This window comes from Diabrotica virgifera, chromosome 1 (genome assembly GCF_917563875.1).
Source record: "Diabrotica virgifera virgifera chromosome 1, PGI_DIABVI_V3a".
Classification (NCBI taxonomy): domain Eukaryota; kingdom Metazoa; phylum Arthropoda; class Insecta; order Coleoptera; family Chrysomelidae; genus Diabrotica; species Diabrotica virgifera.
This window is the reverse complement of record NC_065443.1, coordinates 157,622,736-157,649,734: the sequence shown is the minus strand read 5'-3', so window position 1 is coordinate 157,649,734 and position 26,999 is coordinate 157,622,736. Positions and strand designations below refer to the sequence as shown.

Genomic DNA, 26,999 nt, shown 5'->3' with positions numbered 1-26,999 from the left:
GCTTGATTTATTTCATCCAATGAGAAGGCACGTGAATATTCTGATGTTGCTGGAGGATTTGCTTTAAGTTTTTTAAGACCTTGTTATGGCCAATGTATGAGTTTTCTCAGATAAAGCTCTCAAGATTCTATTACCTATCTTATTTAACTCAAATGTTGATTTGTTTGAGTGTTGTGCTCTGCTTGCTTCGCCCAGTTTGCGATCAGTCTTCATGCCCTCTGACTGAAACGAGAGAAATCAATATGTTGTTCGGTAGACTTACATTTATTAAGTGTAGTGAAAAGTCCAGTGACCAGTAAATTGTCACCAATTTCAGAATCTTCTGTTTTCAAAAATTATTCGTATAGTTTTTGGCTTTCTTTCGTCCAGCCTGGGATATACTCTTTTCGGAAACCTCGAGCCATATGTTTTTTAGCAATAGAAATAACCATTCCTAAAAAGCGGTGATAATTGTTATTGTTTTCCTTTGGGTCAATGAAAAGAATGCAGTTGTCCAGCTCTTTGGTACATTCGGGCAAATTTGCTTTGTTAAAATTCCAACGGGGACTTGGCGTAGATTTAACGATAGGAATTTGTATGCCTATGTCGATTATGATAGGTCGATGTTGGCTGTGAAGAAAACTAGAGAGCACTGTTCGGGAGCTTGGGAATGGTTGCATCTGTGAGTTACTTGAAACCAGCGTAGATCGGGGTTGTAGCCTTTGCGCCATCTCCTATAAAAACGGCAGTTTTATCTTTTAGAGTATGGATAAAGTGAATATTGTGATTTTCGGGCCATTCCAGGAGATTCTCCACATTTTCATTATGCTTTCATCTCATTCCTTATGGTGACTCTTAAAGACCCTAATGTAAACTGTAGGTAGGTTGGTTGTTCACAGCTTTGATTAGATTTATTGGCCATTTAGTTAATGATGGCTTGTAGATGTTCATTATGGTTATGCTATTTGTTTCTATAGAGATTATGGAAACACTATTTTCACAGATCCAGTCCGTCATATCGGCATTGGCGTATAAATGAAGTGATTATTCTTATACATATTACTAGACCTGAATCCCGCGTACCAAAAAAAGTTGATTAATAGCAAGCTGAAAATTTGTTAATAGCTTAACGGTGTCTAGTCGGACAAACTTTGATGTATGGGAACACTGGAACAGGGGAAGTTTTAATTGTGGAACAGGTTAAAAATTTGGAACGTCAGACTACAAAACTTTCCATGTATTTTGTCGGACAGAACTTCCATTTGATTTGTTACCATTTCATTAAACTCTCATGCAAAAATCAGATTGGTCTTTATCACCAACTTGGCATTTTAATGAGAGGAACACGAAGAATATTTCAAATGACAGGAATCGTGTTGGTTAGTAATAGCAGTCTGATTTTTGTATGAGAGTTTAATGAAAGGTTAACAAATCAATTGGATATTCTGTCCGACAAAATACATGGGACGTTTTCGTAATCTGACGTTCTAAATTTTTAAATTGTGCCACAATTAAAATTTCCCCTGTTCCAGTGTTTCCGTACATCAAAGTTTTTCCGACTAGACACCGTTAAGCTATTAACAAATTTTCAGCTTGCTATTAATCAACTTTTTTTTGGTACGCGGGATCCAGGTCTATATACGTATTTATTAAAATAAGAATATCTGGCAGAAGGGGCTTTTCAGAAATTTTGAATTATCTCAACGTTTATAAAATATATAGATTTTATTTCCACCATCTGCCTATTTAAAGTAATTTTTATTGTTTCTTTTTGCAGAATATGCAACTAAAGGATTCGGGAAAGACTTAGCACCACTGGATTCTTTGACTAATCATGTATCACTGGTTTTATGTAACACCATACCAGGATTTCATCCTGCGCAACCTTTGGCTCCAAATATTGTACCTGTAGGGGGATTACATATTACCCCGGCCAAAAAATTACCTGAAGTAAGACACAGTATCTTCTAAATTTCAGAGTGTAGAAACAAAAACATTTTAACAAATAAGTGATTATTCTTCTTTCATTGGCATGCATCAATGAAAAAGTAGAAATCAGCATACCCAACTAACTTAGCTAAATCGATAATCATCATCATCATAGCATCTACACTCCTAGCGGAGTGATTGCCGCCCTCTTTGGGCTCATCCGATTCAATTGTCGCCGTAATTCAGTCCGCATTAATATTTTGGTTTTATAATTGGTTGTGTTTGTTCCTGTTTTTGCTTGTGGTTACCCATTCTCTAACTTCCATCATTTTAAGGTCCTCGACAATCTGGTTCTTCCATCTGGTTTTTGGTCTTCCTCGTGGTCTGCCTGATACAGGTCTGCATTTGGTAATTTTCTTGATAACGGCTCCTGGATCTCTTCTTTCTATATATCCCATCCATCTGAGTCTCTGTGCCTTGATAAATCTGATGATGTCTTCTCCTTTCAAAAGTTCTCTTACTTCGTGGTTCATGAGTTTTCTAAATTCATTATTACTTAAGTTTATTGGGTCCGCTATCCTCCGAATTATTTTCCTCTCTAGGATCTTCAATATTTCTTCCTCTTTCTATGTCAGGCACATTACCTCAGCACCATATGTGATTACTGGTCTAATTGCTGCTCTGTAAATTTTCATTGTAGTATTCTGTGTAAGCTTCTTATCTTTGAGGAAGTTGTTATATTTTGTTATTATGCTTCTATCTTTAGTTCCATTAATTAAAACTCAAAGATATTTAAAGTGTTCTACCTTTTCAAACTCATATTCACGAATATTTAAATTTGTCATATTAACTGGATTTTTTCTTGCGCATAGTAGGTAGTTTGTTTTGTTTTGATTAATTGCTAAGCCCCTTTTGGATGGTTACTTACATAATTTCGTAGATTCTTCTTTTAAACTCTAGGTTTCTGCTAATTAATGCTATGTAGTCAGCATACCCTACAAGTTGCGACGTCGATGTTATATTTATTGTACCTTTTATTTCTGTAGCTCTTATTGTTCCTTCTGTAGCGACCTTAAGTAGTGTCGTTGATAGAGAGAGTGCCTTGTCGTACTCCAGTTGCTACTTCTATATTTTTGGTGATTCGTTTACCTGTTATTATTGCTGCAGTCGATCCTTCCATTGTCATTTTCGTAAGCTTTATAAGTTTAATTGGGACATCTAGGTTTTTCATGTCTTCTATTAGGTCGGGTCTTGTTAAGCTGTCAAAGGCTTGCTTGAAATCTATGAAAAGGATGTGTGAAATCGATAATACCTACTACATTATTCTTTTTTTGTTTTCTATGCACAACATAGGTATATATTAATGTTATCTTCTTTTATGATTTATTCTCTTATCTTATACAAACGTATTAATTGTAACCATTTTCAATTTTTAGGAATTTATGAATATAATGGACAACACCAAAGATGGTGTAATCTTAATGTCCTTTGGAACAAATATACATTCCGCTAACCTTAAAGATGATAAAAAGAACAGTATTATTAATGCATTGGGTCAACTGAAACAAACAGTTCTATGGAAATTTGACAAAGATCTGGATAACCTTCCCAAAAATGTTATCATAAGGAAGTGGGTGCCACAAAAAGAAATTTTAGGTACTTAAATATAATTTTAGAGTACCTACATCTTTTACCTCTGTTGAATCGATGAACATAGGAAAATCTCAGGTTAATTAATTAAGTAATAAATAATGGAATAAAAGGTATATGATTACAAATAAAATAGCAATTGGTCACACTCTACACTTTGCACAATTATCAACATCTCAGCCTTCTGTCGTAATTACAGGTGCACTCTTTGGACTTCAACGGTCTCTTAGCTGAGCCGCGCGTCGGGCCGTCTTGTTAAGCCGCGTCTCGGTGATGATGTGTTCCTTCGACGGATCGTTTGCTCGTTATCCCGAGAAATATAAAGTAACAGGTCTCTTTGTTTACAGACGAATTTTGGGTCGTCAAAAAACATATTAGAAAACTATTCGTTTGCAACTTCTATATTATATACTATCTAATCAGCCCTAAACATCAATTCTTGGATATAGGCTTCCTCTTCCTTCCTCCATGCCTCTCCATCTTGGGCACTTTGCATCCCCTTTGACCGGGCATGCTTCTTCAGGTCATCTGACCATCGCATTTGTGGTCTTCCCCTTTTTCGTTTGTGGTTTCACGGTCTCCAGTGTATAATCATCTTAGTCCAATGTCTAATCATCTATTGGGTTGACACAACTTTCACTTTTGTTTTGTTACGGATCCATTCGTTTCTTTTCGTGTTTGATAGTTTAATGTTCAGCATTTGTCTTGCCAACGATCTTTCTGTCTTTGCTATTTTTCCATATTTTCCTTTGTAAACGTCCACATCTGAGAGCCATGTACAGGGAGTATACATTTATTGAAGACTTTTGTTCTTAGATATTAAGGGTATTTTCTCTTCTTGAGAATATAAGACAATTTTCCTAATGATGCCCAGGCCAATCTAATTCTTCTGTTTATTTCTTCTGTCTGATTTTATTAATTTAATTAACTGATTTATCCTAAATATATATTATATAAGTATACTCTTTCACTTTTTATATTCTTGTTTGTGCTACTGTAATTAATAGTTCTTCTTTTTGATTGGTCAGAGTTTTTGTTTTACTGCAATTAATCTTCAGGCCTATTTTTATCGATTCTGCATCTAGTTCTTTCATCAGTCTTTGTAATTCTTTACTTTTTTTCTGATATTAATACAATATCATCAGTATATCGTAAATGATTCAGATATTCTCCGTTTATGTTAATACCACAATCATCCCAGTGTAATTATTGTTTGAACACATCTTCTAGAACTTGGTTGGTTGAATAGCTTGGATAAGATGGTATCTTCCTGTCTCACTTCTCGGTTTATTTTAATAGGTACCGTTTGTTTCATTAGCTTAATAGTTGTTGTTGCCTTCTTATATAATTAAGTCGGTATATCTGTAGTCTATTCTACTGTTTTGTAGGGAATTCCTTACTCTCCAGTGTTCCAATCAAATGCCTTTTCAAAGTCTATAAATGCCGTGTATAGCGGAATATGATATTCGTTATTTTTTTTCTTCATACAGTGTGAGTCATGTGGAACTGTACATACTTCTACCTCGTATAAAGGCCCCTATGGGGAATAACAAATGACCATTAAAAAGTGTCTGCTCCCATTGTTTAATAATATACAGGGCGAGTTTCGCATTTTGACAGAAATTTATATTCGTCATAATTTTTGAACGGTCAGATCGATGTGTCTCTTATTTTGGTCAATCGTTACACTATTACCACCTAATCAACTGATTTATTCAAACTAGACAAAAATCAGGTCCGGCTTTAAAAAATTAGTTCGTTTGCGTCTTAGAAAAAATTTCACCCTGAAAATTTGAGAAATTTGAAATTTCACACGATTACTTAATTTTAAAAAAAATAAATTTTGAATATGAATTAAAAATTTGGTAAAGTGAACCATAGATTCAAAAAAAATTAACTTTTATTACAAAAATTATTTTTTTTAAACAAATATTTGATTTATGTTACCACCCAATCAACTGATTTATTCAAACTAGAAAAAAATCAGGTCCGGCTTTAAAAAATTAGTTCGTTTGGGTCTTAGAAAAAATTTCACCCTGTATACGCTTTTTGAAAACTCTAATATGAATTTTACAAATTATACAAATAGGCAATTAAAATGGCATATTTTTCCCCACACGATTACTTAATTTTTTATTAAAAAATCAAATTTTTCAAAATCGGAATTTTACCATAAAAATAAAAAAAAATAAACAACGTTTTTCTTAAAATGGAGCCCAACACCGAAAGGTACAAATGGGTCTACTGATTAAGTAAAGTTTTCTTAAAATTAAAAGTGTCACCATTTTTTTTTTTCTATAACACGTCTAGATCTAAAACTCCCCATAACACTTCTCTCTGGACTCTATAGTTTAACATAGACGTGATCAAATAGATAAATTTTAAATTTTTTCACTTAATTTTTGCGATTTAACTTTGCAATTCACGAATCTGCACCTTTTATTTTTAAAAATTCATAACTTTTACGAGAAGAAGACTGAAAGTCTACAACAATTGTCATAGTCTTCACAATGGTAACAGATATGTGCCGTAAAAATTTCAGAAAAAAAAATTAAAATGGAACGTTGTAGCGAGTTAAACCGTGATTTCATCTTTTTTTTTTATTTTTAGGTTAAAATTTCGATTTTGACAAATTTGATTTTTTAATAAAAAATTAAGTAATCGTGTGGGGAAAAAAATAAATATGCCATTGTAATTACCTATTTGTCTAATTTGTAAAATTCATATTAGAGTTTTCAAAAAGCGTATACAGGGTGAAATTTTTTCTAAGACCAAAATGAAAAAATTTTTAAATCCGGGCGTGATTTTTTTCTAGTGTAAATAAATCAGTTCATTGGGTGGTAACATAAATTAAATATTTGTTCAAAAAAAAATTAATGTTTGTAATAAAAGTAAATGTTTTTAAATATATTGTGCACATTACCAAACTTTTAATTATTACTCATAGTCAAGTTTGATTTTTTTATAAAAAATTAAGTAGTCATGTGGGGAAAAAATAAATATGCCATTTTAATTGCCTATTTGTTTAATTTGTAAAATAATATTAGAGTTTTCAAAAAGCGTATACAGGGTGAAATTTTTTCTAAGGCCCAAACGAACTAATTTTTTAAAGCCGGACCTGATTTTTTTCTAGTTTGAATAAATCAGTTGATTGGGTGGTAACATAAATCAAAAATTTGTTAAAAAAATTAATTTTTGTAATAAAAGTTAATTTTTTTAAATCTTTGGTTTACTTTACCAAACTTTTAATTCATATTCAAATTTAATTTTTTTATAAAAAAATAAGTAATCGTGTGGGGAAAAAATAAATATGCCATTTTAATTGCTTATTTGTCTAATTTGTAAAATTCATATTAGAGTTTTCAAAAAGCGTATATAGGGTAAAAATTTTTCTAAGAACCAAACGAACTAATTTTTTAAAGCCGGACCTGATTTTTTCTAGTTTGAATAAATCAGTTGATTAGGTGGTAATAGTGTAACGATTGACCAAAATAAGAGACACATCGATCTGACCGTTCAAAAATTATGACGAATATAATTTTCTGTCAAAATTCGAAACTCGCCCAGTTTATTATTAAACAAAGGGAGCAGACACTTTTAATGGTCATTTGTTATTCCCCATAGGAGCCTCTATACGAGGTAGGAGTATGTACAGCTCCTCATGACTCACCCTGTAGTTACAGAGCGCTAATTGAAAAAACATGACTTGGAGCGGTTATAAATTTGTTTACAAAAAAAAAATAGCACACTATCTGTGGAATTTGTCTACTAATTTTATTAATATATACAATCATAAGATTCGATTCCAGCAATAAAATTGCTGGTAAATAACTTTTCCTTGTTTTTTTTTCTAATTTGCCCAGAGTATGAGATATTAATATAAAACCAATCGTGTAATTGTTTACAGAAGACATCCATCTAGTATTAGTTGAAGTTAGCAATTTTTTAATAAGTATCTACACTGCGAGGCATAAGTTAAGGATATAGAAAATGTATGCTCATTTTCATAGTTGATTTTTTCGTGAACGGATTAACGGATTCCGCTAATTTTTTTTATTATTTTAGATATTTCTTTAGTATTTACACAGTTGTGGAGTTGTGCAACGATTTATTCAAACTTCGTTTTTGTACTTATACCGGGTGTAAGAAAAGAAATATTTTTCTTTTGTTAAGTTTGATACACCCTATAGGGAGGGCGAGGTACACATCTAAGTATAAATCGAAACCGTATTGTAGTCTTATGTTTTGTGAACATTTTGTTTTTTGAATCTCCCTGATATTTTTAGAAACAAAGAAAATATGTGGTTTTACCTTTGTCATCTGTTGTAACTGAAACAAAACTAAATTAACAATAAAAAAATAACAGTTAACAAAACTTTAAAAACAGAAAGGCACATAACGCAAACAGTTCTTATCGACACCTATAAGAGTTATTTGTCCACCCGGTAAGCGGTATGCACAGCGCAACATAAAAGAGACGATATTGTTTAATGGAGGCTCTGTGATGTTTGGGATGGGATAGTAATACTAATTTGGTGTCTACGTGGAGGCTCTTTAAATAGTGGGAGGTACATTGCATATATTTTTTTCTCTGAACACTCTTTTTTTTTAGAGCTATATATAGGAAATAATTTCATCTTAGTGGTATGATAAGACATGGCCTTGTATTGGGATTCACAGCATCCATTATTAAGCATCCAATTAAGAGCAAGACACACTCTTTTAAAATTTAAATGTCCTTGGTAAACAAACACATGTTTGTTTATTATACATATTACGTGACCAAGATTACTCCACACAAGTGTACCAGTTGTCAATCCTGCGGTGTCAGCGATTCAATATTACATATTTTTAATTCAGGGCCAAAGCCGACTCAGCATAAATAATATCAACACTTTCTCTTTTATTTATATACACAGAAAACATCGGGAGGCATTCTAATTTCATTGCGTGATCAATCATCATTGATAATTGAGATACATCAGAGGGTGAATGAACTTGAATGAACTAAGTCAACGCGATAAATAACGGATAAGATGCTGGATAATTGATTACAACGTGTGAAGAATATTGACTTTATTATCTTTAAGGCACTAACATTAAACAGTAAAATATAAGATAAGTCCGTTACACTTGAACTGTCTAAAGTTTTTGATAAAACACGAACGACACTTTGAATAGATTTGCACGATAAGATGGGATTGTTTCGCCCAAGCCGTGGTGTTTTGACGCGTATGCCCTTACGAACCTTTTCTTGTGCGAATGTGCTTTGCCGACTGCCTGTAGGCGACTCTCCCTATCGTAAGATGATATGTGGATATATTGGTATAAAACTACCACGTTGCCACGTCATAAAAAAGGCAAAAATAAAGGAATTAAGAGGGCATAAACATGGCCCCCGCCTTGGCAAACACTGCCAACAAATACCGCTAAACAACTGTTCAAATGTCTTAACTAACCTAGTCCGAAATAGGCAACGGACACACTTTGGCGAAGGAACGAGTAATAATACCATTGTTTGTCTGTATCTTAAAAACTCTTGCTACACCGTCGCTGCCGCGAATCAGCTCAATCACGCGACCTAACTTCTACCTTAATGTAGGCAAATTGTCCTCTTTAATAAGCACTAACGCGTTTTCCGTCACTTCACCATGAGCAGTAGTCCACTTGGTACGCTTCTGTAGTTCGGAGATGTATTCCTTGTTCCAGCGTTCCCATATGTGCTGGGAAAGCTGCTGGATATGTTGAAATTCGAGAGACGATTAACTTGGATATGACGAAGATCTCGATCTGAATTGGTAGTAAGTGGTCTTCCGATGAGAAAATGTGCAGGAGTCAAGGGGGAGAGGTCACTAGGATCACAGGATAAAGGATGAATAGGTCGGGAATTTATTATGGCCTCAATTTGTACAAGCAACGAATAAAATTCCTCGAACGTTAGGTGGGCATTTCCCAAGACTCTATGTAAATGATGCTTAACTGTTCTTACCCCGCTTTCCCACAAGCCGCCAAAATGAGGAGAATACGGAGGTATGAAAGACCACGAAATATTATCCTTTAGCAAGGATTCTCTTATTGCTGGAGTGTGCTGCTCTAAAAACTCTTTCAAAGCTCTCAATTCCGAACCAGCTGCTATGAAATTGGTCCCATTATCGGAAACCATCTTTTGAGGCTTGCCTCTACGCGCAATAAATCTTTTAAAAGCCAACACAAATGATTCCTTAGATAATTCTGTAACTAATTCTAAATGAATGGCCTTCGTACAGAAACAAATGAACAAACACATATAACTCTTTATCAATCGGCAACCTCGACCCTTTCTATCGCGAATTAAGAAAGGTCCCGCATAATCCACACCGGTCACGATGAACGGTGGACCACCTGCGATGCGCGACGCAGGTAGATTTCCCATTATTGGCTGAATGGGCTTAGATTTCAAACGAAAACATTTCACACATTTATGCACGGTACGTCGTGCTAAATTTCTACCCGATATGGCCAAAAGTTTTCTCTTACTGTAGAGAGCAAAAGTTGAGGACCCGCGTGCATTAAGTCCTTATGAAAATGATTAAATATTAAAACCGTAACTACATGATCTGCCCCTAAAATGATTGGGTGCCTTTTATCATACGCAAATTCCGAATGTTTTAAACGACCGCCTACTCTCAGAATGCCCTGACCATCAAGAAATGGAGATAAGTTTATGAGCTTACTGTTTTTCTCCAGAGGCCTTTTCTGACTCAAAAGACCAATTTCGCTAGAGAACGTTTGTGCCTGGCATATTTTTAAAATTCGATTAAAAGCGGAATTTATTTCTTCTGCCGAAAGGGGATCAGAAGTCTTTTCTTTGCTTTTACAAAGGTGAATAAATCCGAACACATACGCGGCGGTTCGCTTCAATCGCAAAATATTGGAAAAGTGCTCAAACGAAAATACTTCCCCATTGTGTGTTGCGTCCAGCTTGTTGACAAAAACCTTTATGTTTTTTCGCTCTTCGCTTATTTTAGTAGGCGCAACTTGTAAATTTGGCCATTTATCAGATTCTTGCAGGAGCCACTGGGGTCCATGCCACCATAAGTTGCATTCCATTAATTTTTCTGGCTCCACGCCTCTGGACACTAAATCTGCAGGATTGTCTTTACCAGGAACATGCCGCCATTGCGCAAATGACGTGGTTTCTTGTATTTCGGCTACGCGATTGCTCACAAATGTCTTCAATAAATTAGCCGGGGTTTTCAACCAGCTAATCACTATTGAGGAGTCTGTCCAGAGGTAGCATGCATTAAATTGTACATTTAATGACATTTTGACCTTATTGGTCAAACGCGATAAAATTATTGCTCCGCAGAGCTCTAAACGCGGCAAAGTAACGGGTTTTACGGGCGCAACCTTGCTCTTCGCACACAATAAAAATGAATGTGATCTACCTAACGTATCGGTAGATTTTACGTATATGCAAGCGTCGTATGCTCTTTCAGATGAATCACAAAATGCATGCAGTTCAATATTGACCTCACGAGAGCATATGACGTGCCGCGGTATTTTTAACTTATTTAAATGCCGTAGTGCGCTCCTGAATTGCAGGTTATTTTTCGCTAAATGCTCGGGTATGGGATCATCCCACGAAACACGCTCCAGCCATAACCTTTGCAGCATAATTTTCGCGGTAATTGTACACGCGCCTAACAGACCCAAGGGATCGAAAATTTGAGCTATTTCCGATAATAAAATTCGCTTCGTAACGATACGACATAGAGACGAATTTATGCTATAAAATAAAGTATCCGATTGAGGTGAATATAACTAACCTAAAGTTTTTGCGTTTTCATTTTCGCCGAATTGAATAACCGATCCCGCTACAGTAGTATCCTGAATATCTCTTAATATTTCCGGTTCGTTTGAATAAAATTTACGCAATGTGAATCCTCCTGTCTTGAGGATCCCAAAAAGTTGCTTACAGGTTTCGTGCGCCTTTCGTTTTGAATTAAAACCCGTTAATAGATCGTCTACGTAAAAATCGTTCTTTATAATGTTAGCAAGGTCCGGGTTCTTAGCTTCTAGCTCCTCACCCAATGTCATTAGACACTTTATCGCCAAATATGAAGAGCATTTCATCCCATACGTCACTGTTTGCAATTGAAAAACCTCAATAGCCCCTTTTGGGACGATTTCGCCACAAAATGCATTGCAAAGATTTCTGCTCGTCTTCAACCAATACCTGGCGGTACATCTTTTCTATGTCGGCACTCACCACATATAGATGGGTTCGGAACCGCAATAAAATGGAGAGTAGATCATTTTTCAGGGTTGGCCCAGCCATTTGAATATGATTTAATGAGACGCCGCTTGTTGTTGGAGCGCTACAATCGAACACGACGCGCAAACGTGTGGTCAGAGAACTTTCCTTTAGAACTGGATGATGTGGCATAAAGTAAAATGTACCCTTTTCGCTAAGGTCTGTTACCGCTTCCACAATTTTACACAAACTTTTCATATGACCCAATTCTTTATATTCTTCAATGAATGTGCTATAAAGAGTTCTTAAATCAGCGTCTTTACTTAATTTTCGCTCGAGATTTAAAAAACGATATTTCGCTTGCCGAAAAGAATCTCCGAGTGAACTTATCGGTTCCTTGAATGGTAAGGATACTATGAATTTTCCCGCCGCGTCGCGTTTTACGGTATTCGCGAAATGTTTCTCGCACGCAACTTCTTCGCTTGATAAGGCCGGTTTTTCGCTAAAAACCTCCTCTAGCTCCCAGAACTTACTTACCTGCTCTGTGACTTCCATAGTTTTGGCAAAATTACACTTGGTTTTTCCGTTTCCTGCTGAGTTGTTTCGGGTAGAGTACGGCCCTGCTATGATCCAACCAAATGAAGTTTCCTGCATAAATGGCTTGTTCTTCCCTAAACTGATTCTATTCGTGCCAAGAATTTGCCAGAACAGATCACTTCCTATTAATAATTCGACCCGTTGTGGTTTATAGAAGTAATCATCCGCTAATTGCAAATGACTGGGTATCCCTAGATCGCTAATATCTATTTTAACCGCTGGTATGAAGCCTGTAATTTCCGGAATTACGAAACAGTTTAACATTGTACAAAAGCTCGTGTTGCTACGGGATTGTACTTTTATTGCGCACCTGAAACGAACGGGAGATGACGCGTTGTTTATCCCTAAGACAGAGATGTTCACTCTGCTTCGTTTAATTCGAAGCCGATCGCATAAATTCTCCGTGATAAATGAACTCTGCGAGCCGCAGTCTAGTAGCGCTCGCACGGCGTATGAGTTGCCCTGGCCATCGACAATATTGACCAATAATGTAGATAATATGCTTTGTTCAGGGCTGGCCTTGCTGCTAACAGCAGAAGCTGTCAAATTGGTAGTATTTAGAGTGCCTTGTAGGTCATCTACCGCTTGATTTTCGCTCGCGTTTACTACAGGTTGTCGCATTGAAGGTGTGTTTCGCTCGCTTGACCTATCGGGGTGCAAATACGTGTGATGCCTAGAAGAACATCTCTTGCACGTTGATTGTTTACACCGCCTGTAGTAGTGTCCCCCCTTAAGACAGTTCGTGCAAAGGTTCATCTTTCGTACTTTATCGAATCTTTCCTTCGATGAAAGCCTTAAAAATTCGCCGCATTGATAGATAGCATGTTCCCCCTTGCACATAGGGCAACATCTCGCACTATCTGTATTTTTTGGAGTGTCTTGCGATGAGTATAGACGGCGAGTATTCTGCGAATTTTTTGTATTCCGCGGATATGCGCCCCCTTGCGAATTATTTCGCGCATTCTGTTTTTCCGCTTGATTTGCCTCAATTGATTCAAAGAGGTCCGCTCTTGATTTTAAAAACGTCTTAAAATCGTCGAAACTAGGTATTTCGTTGCTCGTCTTGCTGTTCTCCCACGCGCGTAAAATATATGTGTCAAATTTGCTCGAAATAATATGAATGAGGAGAACATCCCAATATTCTGTAGGTAAGCCTAGTTGCTTTAATGCGTATAAATGTTTTGAAAAAATGTCAACTAGTTGCCGCAATCTACTAGATGACTCTTTATTTATCGGTTCTATATTGAATAACGCATTGACGTGATTGGATATTAATAATCTATTATTATCGTACCTTTCCCGAACTAATTTCCACGCAATCTCGTATTTTCCGCAGTGAATTCCAAAGTTCGTATGATTTGAGCCGCGCCGCCTTGTAGAGAACTTCCTAAATAATGAAAGCGCCTGATATTATCTAAGTACTCATTCTTGTTGACTAAGGACTCGAAAATATTTGCATAATCGAGCCAATTATTCATATCCCCGTTAAAATGTCCTAATTCTATCGGTTTCAGCTCGATACAGTGACCCGCGTATGAACTTTTAGAGCGCTCACTAGCTTTATCGCCCCCATAATCGCGGATGATTTTTCGCGCAATCGCCACTAAAGAAGAGTGCTTGTTGTAAAATTCTTCCCGCTCAAGAATTTCCGTAGCTAACTGATCCGCTTTGACTAAAGTTTCAATTTGATCTTGAATTTCATTAAATTCAACTAAGCTTTCAATACTGTTCAACATTTCGACCGTCTGTAACACCTCTAACTCGGAAATGCTGTCACCCTTTTTTATTCTGTCATGTAATGGAGAGATGTATTTGCTAAAGATTGTAACCTTGGCTTTCTGAGAACCTCGTCTACGACTAAGACCTTCCATATCGCAAATGATTGTTTAACAAATTGTTAAAGTAATCTATTCAAAATAAAAACCCAAAATGATCATTCAATAAAATGATAGTATACCTAATTTATTCAAAATAAATCCGCCAATGATTAATCAATGTAATTTGTTCAAAATAACCCGCAAAAATTATTATTCGACAAAATGACAATATAATTTATTCAAATAAATCCGCAAATGATTAATAAATGTAATGCTAAATGTAATTTGTTCTAAATAACCCGCGAAAATGATTATTCGACAAGATGACAATCTAATTTTTTCAAATAAATCCGCAAATGATTAATAAATGAAATGCTTGTAACTTATTCTAAATTGCCCACAAAACGTTCATTCAAATATCTTCGTTGACTATACAAACAAAAACACGCAATAGATGTCATAAATTATGGTAGGTAATAAATTTAAGGATAAAGGAGTTCTCACCAAATCTACATAGCTGTCATCAGTTTTCGTCAAAACCACAACACAGATAACGCAAAAATGTCTATTTACACGCTTGTCCTTTGAAATGAAGAAATACGATAAACACTTAAAAACATCTGGCTTCGCGTCGCCAGCGCTCGCTACTCGCAACGCTGCTTAAGATCTGCAGTCGGCCAGTTGTATACTGTTCTTGTCGCACTTAAAGGGCCCGTTCGAAAAGTCCTTTATCTTCTTCTTTCACGTTGAATATTTAATTGGCTTAGAAGGCCCATGAACTTGACTGAAGTCAACGCGATAAATAACGGATAAGATGCTGGATAATTGATTACAACGTGTGAAGAATATTGACTTTATTATCTTTAAGGCACTAACATTAAACTATAAGTAAAATATAAGATAAGTCCGTTACACTTGAACTGTCTAAAGTTTTTGATAAAACACGAACGCCACTTTGAATAGATTTGCACGATAAGATGGGATTGTTTCGCCCAAGCCGTGGTGTTTTGACGCGTATGCCCTTACGAACCTTTTCTTGTGCGAATGTGCTTTGCCGACTGCCTGTAGGCGACTCTCCCTATCGTAAGATGATATGTGGATATATTGGTATAAAACTACCACGTTGCCACGTCATAAAAAAGGCAAAAATAAAGGAATTTAGAGGGCATAAACAGTGAATGTACATTAGCACACCAACTCCGAGTTGATAATAAATGAATATACTTTGAGCAGTGTTTACTTCATCAACCCCTATCGTAGGGGTAACTACCCCCAACCACTCTGAGATAGTCCAGATGATGTAGAACTAATATATGGCGATCCTGCCAGGCACTCTAATATAGCCTCCTCACGTATCACAGGTTTAAAAATTATGAGACTACAACATAGTATCGATACATAACCACCTTTTTACCTTTTCCTCCCTACAGGTTGTTTCAAACTTTTGTTTCGGTTAAAACATATGTTAAACTACAAAACCTTTTATTTTCTTTGTTTCTAAAGATATCAAGCACATTCAAAAAACAAAATGTTCACAAAACATAAGACTACAATACTATTCCGATGTCTACTCAGACTTGTACCTCATTCTCCCCACAAGATGTTTCAAACATAAAATAAGAAAATCATTTCTTTTCTTCCACCCGGTATAAGTAAAAAAAAAGTTTGAGTAAATCTTTGCATAACTGCGTAAGTAGTAAAATATCTAAAATAATAAAAGAAATTAGCGGAATCCGTTAATCTTTTCACGAAAAAATCAACTATGAAAATGAGCATACATTTTCTATATCCCTAACTTATGCCTCCCTGCCTCGCAGTATATTTGATTTTTAGATATTTTTTTTTTATTTTTAGCCCATCCTAACCTAAAGCTCATTATAAGCCACGGAGGAGCCTTAAGTAGCGTAGAAGCGTCTGCCATAGGTGTTCCTGTCTTAGGAATACCATTTTTATTAGATCAAAATGCAAATATACAATTGTTGGTAGAAAAAAAAGTTGCCTTAAAAGTAGATTATACCACCATGACTTCAGAGGTGTTACTGGATAATATTAACGAGATTTTAAATAATCCGGTGTAAGTATAAAATGTGTATACGTTGATTTTTTCGATCTCGTGAGAACTGTTTAGGAATTTCTGTATACTTCTTCTTTGCCTTCTAAATTTAAAAGTTTAGCTGGCATGAAGGGAACTTTGATTTTCGGGTGTCTGGTGAGTATGACTGGGTAACGGTTAGATACTTTTTTGCGTTCCCAATAGAAGATAGATCTTCTTAAGGAATGCGACCCTGTCTACGTGAGCCATAACTTTTTCCCAATCTCTTGGTACCTGGGAGAAATTCTGTCCTAGACCCATTCTCCCACCTAATTACCAAAGTTTTCCTTCCCATATCCTACTCTGACGTCGGGCAGCAAGAGCATCATTGCCAACATAGATCGTAAGGGAAATGATCCTGGATCGGTCTATTATTGGATACTAGAAGTTTTAAATTAACCGAACGATTACGCTATGAGTGGAAGAACCAACACTTGGTAGGATACTTCATTGCCCTGGAACTCAGAAATTAATTAGCGGAAGAGCTAAATTAGCTAAATTTGTCAGTGGCGTTGAGATGTGAAGAGCAACGGCGTGACAACTATATCAGGCAAAAGTTCATCCCTAGGTAAATTTAAATCTAATTTTCTAACATTTTGCTGAAGTCTGTGTTTTTGAAAACGCCTCCGTCAGATATTCGACCTTGGCAGCCGATGTTGACATAAATAAAATTGTAGTTATTAATAATAATAATAATACTGTCCACAACTGCCACGAGCACAATGCTATGGGTACCTTTATGGTTGTCAAACTCAGCTACTGTATTTTTCTGGTCGTTGTATTAAGATGTGCTTGCCATCAAAAACTCTAATACAGTTTGTAGAGTTGCTATCACATTTCTCTATTAATGGCCTAACTATATACAGAATTATAACTAACCAGAAGTAACCAGATTGTCAAAGTTGTTTTATGACATCCTTGTAAAGTCTTTAAACAACACATTGTCGTTGCCTTCTAAATGGTTTGGTTTAGAATACAAAAATTACAAATTTTAAAATAACTCTTCATCCAAGTTGTTCGGTTTAATATTTTGCGTTTTTAATTTTATTTAACACCCAATATGCAATACTTAGTCCTACAAGAAAAATATCGTCACTTTCATCCATCGTGAATAGAGTGAAAGGCACTGTATGTGGACAGGGAAAAGGAATAGATACGCTTAGCGCACACCGCAAGACATGCCTTAACTAAAGTTGAATTGAATATTGAAAAGAACGTTGAAACGCATGTCGAAAGTGAAAGCGCACCAGTGAAGACATAGCTATTGATGTAATGGTTTAACTCAATACATCAGACTGACACAATCCCCAGACAATAGCTGCAATCAACCTTTGTAGTAATTTCCAAAAAGTCAAATGCAACAAGCTGCTCAGACTATAGAATAATAATAGCTTTAATGAGTCAGACACTTAAAACATTTTTCAAAATAATACACAGTTAAATTGCTAAAACTTTTGAATATGAAATTAGTGACACAAAATTTGCCTATAGAAATAGTATGGGCAAACGGAATGCTATGTTCGGCTTGAATGTGCTAGACCACAGATGCATAAACATTAATCAGGGCATGTTCTTATGTTTTGTAGACTTTGAAAGGAATTTGATAGGGTTTAAAAAACTTAATGATAATTTCAAATAAAAAAATATTGAAAGTCGTGATATGAAAATTATAGTCCACAGTACATTTTCATTTTCCCTTTTGAAAAAATGATTACAAAAGTCTTAAAAATGATTTTAACTGCTTCGTTTGAGCGAGTCTAACACTGTCTGAAAATTTTCAGAGTGAAGGTTGGACGCGTTGCCGCGTCCCGCGTCGTTAACATGTTTACGTTGTCAGACTAACGAAATGGGGCTGTAAATTTGTCGGACAACAGATCGACAATCTTTATTAATTAAGTATAAGTACTCTTAATTGAAAATTAAGAGTTTTGTAATAACAAAACTACCGCGCTAGAGTGACATCTTGCAGGTGTCAGACTCTACGATCGCGCCCTCTTTTTTGTCCGACAAAAATAATTTATTTTACTTTAACGTATAATCCTTTTATTAATATTAAAATTTTTATAGTTTTGCAATAACAAAACCTAGAGCTACAGGTTTAGGCGTGGGGCGTGCGGAAACGCCAACCTGTACTCTGAATTTTTTCAGAAAGTGGTTGACTCGCTCAAACGAAGCAGTTAAAACCATGTTTATGACTTTTGTAATCATTTTCCAAAAAGGACGATGTACTGTGTACTATTATATTTAATCTATATTGAAATTAAACTATCAAGGTGACAGTTGGCAAACAGAACACCTGAGATATTTAAATCCAGAGAGGAGTGCGCTAGGTTGCGTGATGTCCTCACTACTCGTCAATATCTACAGTGAAGCGTTTCTTAAAGAAGCGCTCTCAGATTCAATAGAGGGTATATCTATCAATGGAGAAGTTTTAAATATCTTGCCTTTTGCAGACTATAAAGTAATAATAAAGGATAATAAATAACAATAAATTTACAGTACGTAATGCAACGGCTTATTGGACGATCTGATGAATACGGATTGGAGAAGAATTTGAAGAAAACAAACAGTTAATTCATGATTGAAGATAATGTAATTAAGAGTGTAGATACCTACAGATACTTAGAAACATGAATAACATCAAATGTATAAAAATTAAGACACCTATTGAAATAGCCCGTGCATTATTCATTAAACTTCAGGGATGTAAGGTTACACTGCATCCCTGAAGGTTGCAACTACACCTAACGATGCTTCAGTGTTACATATTCTATACTCTTCTTTATGGTTTGGAAGCGTGGACACCAGAGTGCATCTGAATGAGTTGGTCCCCTTTAAATTTTGGTGCCACAGAAGAATCTTACGAATATCATGGATTCAAAGAATGTCAAATGTGGAAGTGGTTAGAAGGATGGGAAACGAAGTGATGGGAACTATCAAAAGACGAAAACTTGAGTACTTAGATCATGTCATGGGAGGACAAAAATACTCATTATTACAACTTATTATGCAAGGCAAAATTCGAGGAAAGCGAAATGTGGGAAGACGAAAAATATCCTGGCTTAAGAACTTAAAGGGATTGCTATGAATGCAGTAGGGCAGAAGTATTTATTGCAGTAAACAGGATATGAATAGCAATGATGATTTCATGAACATTCCATCATTGAACATTCAATAGAAGACGGCACTTAATGAAGAAAGAGGCGAGTCCTTCGACGATTGCATATCGTTTTAGAACCACCTTTGCTCTGCTGCCTGAGCTTATAACTTATCTTTTCTTCAGAGGTTCAATCTTGGAATTGAGAAGATTTCTCAATTTTGGATGGTGAGGATATTGATTAGTCGGTGAGTCAGTGCTGATTAACTATTTATATGGGAAATAAGCCACAATTAAATTGAAAAAATAATTTTATTGACGTTTCGACGCCCAAATCGGGTATCGTTGTCAAAATACAAAATACTACTAAATTAAACAAAAATGTTGTTGCTAAGTAAAATATATATTCTTCTAGTAATTTATTTAGTCTGACTCATTTATATTGGCAATTCAGACATATATTATACATTTTAATGTAGAAGACTTTAAAATGATATTGCCAATATTTTCAGTGCTGATGGATAATTAAGTCTTTTCCAATAATTCTCCTCAGGATTTTACTCTTGGTTGCCATGATTTGATTCATTCATCTTACATTTGAGTGAATAAAGCCCATGACGATTGTATAATATAGTTATTAATACACTGAAAACTTATACCTACTAAATGATAGTATATGATGTTCTTTGAAGATACTTTTTAGTAATGTCAAAATATGTAGGTAGTAATGCTTTTAATATTTTTTAGATACGCTAAAAATGCAAAGAAAATATCAAAAATGATAAACGACCAGCCACAAAAACCTCTTGAAAGGGCTGTATTTTGGATCGAATACGTAGCTAGACATAATGGAACTCATGCTTTTGATCCAGCTTCCAAGTACCTACCCTTTTATATTACGTCTTGTTTGGATATATATTTGTTTGCGTTAATTATATCTGTGATTGTTTTTTATGTGTTAAAAAAAGGTTTTAATTTTATTAAAAATACAGTTTTTACTAAGAGACAGTCAAAAAAGTTAAAAAAGAAATAAAGTTCTTATACTAACATGGATTAAAATATATTTTATTTTTTCTACTGCAATATTAATGCTTATTCAAAGATCTTATTTGACTAACAATACGGTGATCATGGCGGATCCACGGAAATTCTTAGGAGATTGAACCAGAAAACTATTTGTAGTTGGTCTCAAAAAAATTGGCATCTGGGCAGGGCCGCGCCAAGGCTTTCAAGCGCCCCGGGGCAAGTAATTTTAGGCGCCCCTTTCCTCCTCTCTTTGTAAGTAGTTTTTTGCAACTTATAGTAAATAAGTGCATTTACTCACGGTTTTTGCTCCGGATTTTAAAGCGCCGCCGCTTGGATTGACATGAAATATTTAGCATAGCTAACATGTCAAAGAAAAAAAGTGACATTGTGCCGATGTGTGCTTTTGCTCTGGGAGTGAATTTCACCCCTTCTCGGGGTGAAAAATTATACGTTTAAAATAAGTCCGGAAATAGATAAACTGACTAATTGTAAGTAACTTTTGTTCTAAAAAAATTTTTCACTAAGTCAATACTTTTCGAGTTATTTGCCAGTGAATATGTCCATTTTTCAAACAAAAAAACACGTTTTGAGCAAATAACTCAAAAAGTATTTTATCGAAAAAAATTCTAAGCAAAAATATAGCCTATAAAAAAGTGAAAAAATGGTGTATGCATGAAGTCTGTAGACCCAGTAGAAGCAGAGTTGTAGCTAATGAAAACTAGGTTCTTATTCGTCAAATTCCAAATCAAATATTTCAACGTGAAATAAACAAAAAATTAAGCCCTTTTCGGGGAAAACTCATTACATCTTTTTTAAAGTGTTTAAAAAACTTTATTTTTGAAGTTATACGACTTTAGGCGCGATTGGGAAAAATGTTGAGAGTGAATTTTTATAAAAACGACAGTATTAGATAGACGCGTACCGACAGTATGAAGTTAGTTGCTAAATTTTTAAAGTTACGTATGTATCAATGCAAGGTGTTTTTAGTAAATATATTTATATTTATATTATAATTTTTCTATCTTTGAATTTGTCTTCGTTGGTAAAACGATAATTAGTATTAAAATATAATGAAACGAAAATTAAAAATTTGTGAAGAAAATCCGACGGTTTTTAGATTTTCTACGATTCATCAAAAGAAAAGTAATTGCAGGGAGGTTACAGTTTTTAAATTAAAAAATGGCGTATTTTTAACGTTGTTTTTAATTTTTGGTATTATTTTAAGTATTCAAATTAGTTTAATATTTAAATAAAAATATTTATTATAGCAAAAATATAGATACATATATATTAATGAATATTTATTGTTTAAAAAATATTTATTTCGCTGAAATCACAATAATAGGAGTATAACTTTTTACGTCCATACAAAGTACACACATTCTTTTTTTGTTTTTTAAAAAATATTCCAGCATCAAAAGTAAACAAGTTACGCCAAAATGATGTTAGTCCCTTTTTATTGGTAAACAAAAATCGTGAAAATCACCACTTAATTATGGTTCGTTTTTAAACCAAGAGGAGTAACTCAAATTTACCGCGCCGTAATGCTTGTTTGTAATTGGTCCAACCTCAGGCAAGTTTACTCCACGGTTATGAAATTTTGACAAGAATGACATGTATGCACGACCGGGTGGTAAAGTCCATATTATGTATACATTTGGCGGGCGTAAAGTGCCACTTTAGCGCCCGTGGGCTTCTTTATCGCCCGCCGGACGGTAATGTTAGATAGCGGGTGTAGTTATTGAAACACAAAGTTTTTTATTTATTGTATTTTATTTTAATAAAGAAATTATAACTTTAGCAATCAAACATAAGTTTCCTACATCTATAGTTTTATATTTAATCGGTGGGCTAAAAAGTTCGTAGGCTAACATAGAAAAAAATTGTTTTTGATAAAATTGGATTTTATTATTCTATATAGTTATCTTCGAACACGGTACAACGATTATAGCGGTCATACAACTTTAAATACCATTTTAATAGTACAATTTGTCTTTACCCTCAAAATAAGCATCAGCGAATAAGTTTCGGTGATTACCTCTTCATTGGTGCTAATTTTTTTTTTTCAGCGAGCATTCTCTTGGGGTCAGTGAACAGGTGGTAGTCGCTGAGAGTCATATCTGGTAATTACGGGGGCTGCGGAAGCAATTCTATGCCAAATTCATGAAATTTTGCAATCATTTTCATTGATTTGTGATACGGTGTGCGTTATCTTGATGAAAAGGCACTTTCTTTTTCTTGAAATAGGGCCGTTTTTTCGCGATTTCGTCATTCAAATGCTCCAGTAACGCAAGGTAATAGTCGCTGTTAACGGTTTTTCCCTTTTCAAGATAGTCGATAAATATTATACCACCCGCATCTCAAAATACTGATGCCATATCCTTGCCAGCCGACTGTTGCGTCTTTCCAGGCTTTGGAGTCGGTTCGTCACGTGCAGTCCACTCGGCGGACTGTCGATTGGACTCCGGTGTGAAATGATGGAGCCATGTTTCATCCATTGTAACATATCGATGCAAAAATTCGGTTTTATTACGATTAAAAAGCTTCAAACACTTCTCAGAATCATCAATTCGTTGTTGTTTTTGATCGATTGAGATCTCGCGGCCCCCTTTTTGCACAGAGCTTTCGCATACCCAAATATTCTAGCACAATATATCCAACACGTTCCTTTAATATCTTTAGAGTCTCAGCTATCTCGAACAATCTCACTTTATGGTCATCCAAAATTATTTTGTGGACTTTTTTATGTTTTCGTCCGTAACAGCCTCTTTGGGGCGTCCACTGCGTGAATCGTCCTCGGTGTTCATTTCGTCTCGTTTAAACTTAGCAAACCATTTCTCAACGGTTGATTTTCCTGATGCATAGTCCGAATAATGTTTATCAAGCCAAGCTTTGGCTTCAAAAGTATTTTTTTCGCCAAAAAGTAATACTTTATTAAGACACAAAACAAAGGAATTATTCCTTTTTATATATATATCAATCGGTTTTAAAACGTCTTGCGACGTTGTCCGATGCCTAATTTCCATGACACTCTATCATCCCATTGGCCCTCTCTAAGATCTCTTGCGCTCATCGCCTTCGTTACTCCCTCTCTCCAAGATTTCTTGGGTCTTCCTCTATTTCTGCGGTTTGGTGGTACCCACTGCATAATTATTTTAGGGAGTCTTGAGTTATTCATCCTCTGGACGTGTCCGTACCATATCAGCTGTTTTCTTTCTATGTCTGTTGTTAGAGAGCCGTCAACCCCCATTCGCTGTCTTATCTCATCATTACGTATTCTCTCTCTGCGTGACACTCCTACTGATCTTCTAAAAGCGTCCATTTCTACTGCCTCCAGTTTTCTTCTGTTGTTTTCGGTTATCCGCCAAGTTTCTGCTCCGTACAATAGACTGCTTTTAATAAGAGATTCGTAGATATTGTGTTTTCTTCTTTTTCCTATTTCATGATTCCACAGTACGCTGTTTAGACAACCTATTGTTTTTCTGGATTGTGTTATTCTTCTCTTTATTTCTTTATCATCTTTCCCCGTTGTGTCAAAAACGATTCCTAGATATGTGTAATGGTCGCAGGGCATGATGATTTCATTATTTTCTAATGTGATGTTCGATAGTTCGGTACCTATTGGCAGGTATTTTGTTTTTTCTGTATTCATTTCTAGTCCCCACTTTCTATATTCTTCTTGTAATTTCCTTGCCATGTACTCTAAATCATCTTTATCGTTTGCTATAACAACCTGGTCATCAGCAAACTGCAATGTATATAAGCAAATCTCTCCAAGGTCTACGCCCATGCCTCTGCATTTTCGTTTCCACTCTTTCAAACTTTTGCAACATATATTTTAAATAAGGTCGGTGATACACAACACCCCTGACGTAGACCTTTATTAACCAGGAATCTTTGCGATAATCTGTTTCCAGTTTTTATTTGTGATGTTGATCCTTCATACAAATTTCTTAAGGCTTTTATTAAGGTGACACTAATATTCGTCTATCGTAACACGTTCCAGAGTTTGTTTACAGGAACTGTATCGTACGCCTTCTGCAAGTCAATAAACATGAGGTGGGTTTCTTGATTTGTGCTTAATTTTTTTTCTATTAGTTGTTTGAGGCAGAAGATATTATCAGTACAGCTTCTTCCTGTTCGAAAACCGGATTGTTCTTCTTCCTCTTGGTCTTTGTACTCCTTCTCAATGCGGTCTCTAATTATTCGTCCATACAAACGGCTGAATGTACTAGTCACTGATATCCCTCTATAGTTTTCACATTTAAGCTTATCTCCTTTCTTATGGATCGACGAAATATAAGCAATTTTCCACTCGTCGGGTACGGGAGAACCATTTATAAATTGATTTATGCACCAAGTGACGGTTTCAAACAATTTTTGTGATCCACATTTTATTAGTTCGGCTGGGATATCCCCTGGTCCTGGAGACCTACCGTTTTTCAGTTCTTTTATAGCTTTTCTAATTTCTGTCACTTGTATTGTTATATCTTCTCCTTCAATGTTAACCTCTGTTGGTGATTGAGTTAAGTATTCGTCCCTATTTTCTGTCAGTAGTTCCCCATAGTACTTTTCCCATTTTTGTGTGGATATTAATTGAATGTTTGTGCTCTTCCTTTCGTTAGTTCTTATTTTATTGAGGAACTTCCATGTTTCTGTACATTTTCTGCCTCCCTTCCTTTTTATCCATTTTTTAAAAACTAACACAAGTTGCTTCACTCGAAATGCTATATCTCATAAACTAATAGTTCGACAGCTGTCAAATTTATACACGCATCCTTTGAAGGTTAAGGCTGAATAAAAAGCATATGAATTTAATAACAGTAGTGCCATCTATGTGTCAGCCTACGAACTTTTCATCCCACCTAGTATAATACAATTTGAACAATTATTTATAGAGATGTTAGGATTTGCTACTTTATAATATAAATACAAATGATTCGGTGAATTGTTATACAGGATGAGTTTTAATAAATTGAGCTATAAAATTCATGCAACTTTTGAAACGGTATTAATTTATAATAAATTGCTCGCAAAAGGTGGAAAGAAAAAGAAGCATTAAAAAATAATCACTAAGACAATCGTGCAAGGAATTTTGTATATTTATTAATAAATGATCATTAAAACAGTCGTGCATAAAAATGTGTATGTATTTCGGGCGTAAACAGCGTTTATGGACCTTACGTGTTAATAGCCCTCGCCTATTGGCTCGAGCTCTTACTTGCACGTCGCGGTCCATAAACGCCTGTTTTACACCCTTGATACATAAATAACTATTATGAAATTATGACACTTCTGGCATTTCATAGGTTAATTAAGTTATATTGGCAATTTTTTATGTTTTCTGCGTTATTCCTTTAATTTTTAGATTTTTAGTTTGCTTTTATATAAAAAAACAATTTTTATTAGAACTCTTTAGCGACGTATTAGTATAATATAATATTTATGGACTATCGTCGAAGGCCGACATGATCAACCAAAAAAGAACATGTATTTGGTGATTTTCTTGGGTATTAATGATTTTCTTGGGTATGAATCTGTCTTTTTAGTTTACTCCTCCTGGTTTAAAAACAAACGATATTATCTCAATAGTTAGCAAATTAATGTCATTTTTTTTCAAAAAAATACTTTAAAAATTATTAGTGATACCAAAAATCTCAAAGCGTAAAAAAATGTACATTTTGCTTTTCTGAATATTTTGGATATTTTGTTTTCCTGTAAGACAAAAATTGGTTAAGATATGGCTGTTCAAAATTTGAATACTCTCGTAATTAATGACTCGTTCAAGCCCTTTCAAGTAGGTACAGCCTACAACCCTTTCAAAAATAAGCACTTTGAACCGGTGATACTTAAATATCATAGAAACAATACATACAGTCGGAAAAATGAAAGAATACCCATGAACGATCATATCAAGCACATATTTTAGATTTGCTGCCTTTTTCTATAAATAACAAACGAGAGAGATAGATTATTAAGTGTTGTCTACTAAGCAAAAACGTTATTCAAGACATACGCAGTTACATATTTATAATTGACAGAGACGGCGATACAATTGTTCAACGTAGTTATATTAATTTAGTAGAAAATTTAAACTCACACTTGACTATTTCTGTACTTCTAATGTCATTCTTAGAAAAACATTTAACATCAGTAGAAATAGTGATTGTATAAACTACTATTCGAGTATCGTGCTGGTCAACTATAATCTGGCAGATTCAATTTCTGTCACTTTGACAATGAAACTTACTTACTTACTTACTTACTAGCCAACGCCCACCCTTGGCATGTTAGCCATTTGGCGGCGCGCTGACCAGTATAGACGAGCCGTTTCTCGTAGGCGATCTTCATCCTCCTCGGGTGGGTCTGTCATCAGGGCTGGGCACTCTGGGAGGTGAGCAGCATCCATCTGGGGCTGATTACATAGTGGACAGTTGTCATTTTCACGGACGCCGATGCGATGTAGATGGGAGGCCAGGTAGTCATGCCCCGTAGTTGTTCTGAACGCGGCTACACTGATGGGTCTGGGCAAGTTATGAGGGATTGGTGACTCTATTAGGTGGGCCCAAGATTTTC

At 35.2% G+C, this 26,999-nt stretch overlaps 1 protein-coding gene across 2 annotated transcripts in view; it reads left to right on the top strand.

Moving 5' to 3' along the window:
* LOC126878793 (UDP-glycosyltransferase UGT5-like) overlaps window positions 1-26,999 on the top strand; it is a 140,414-nt gene that overhangs the window by 11,143 nt on the left and 102,272 nt on the right. Inside the window, exons 3-6 of one of the 2 annotated variants that reach the window (XM_050641688.1) lie at window positions 1,757-1,929; window positions 3,345-3,564; window positions 16,063-16,282; window positions 20,145-20,456. The exons of the other annotated variant lie outside the window; for it this stretch is intronic. Coding sequence (XP_050497645.1) covers window positions 1,757-1,929; window positions 3,345-3,564; window positions 16,063-16,282; window positions 20,145-20,430 — 899 coding nt within the window. The 3' untranslated portion in view covers window positions 20,431-20,456. Of the gene's footprint in view, window positions 1-1,756; window positions 1,930-3,344; window positions 3,565-16,062; window positions 16,283-20,144; window positions 20,457-26,999 lie in introns of those variants that run through there. 2 annotated transcript variants of the gene reach the window in all.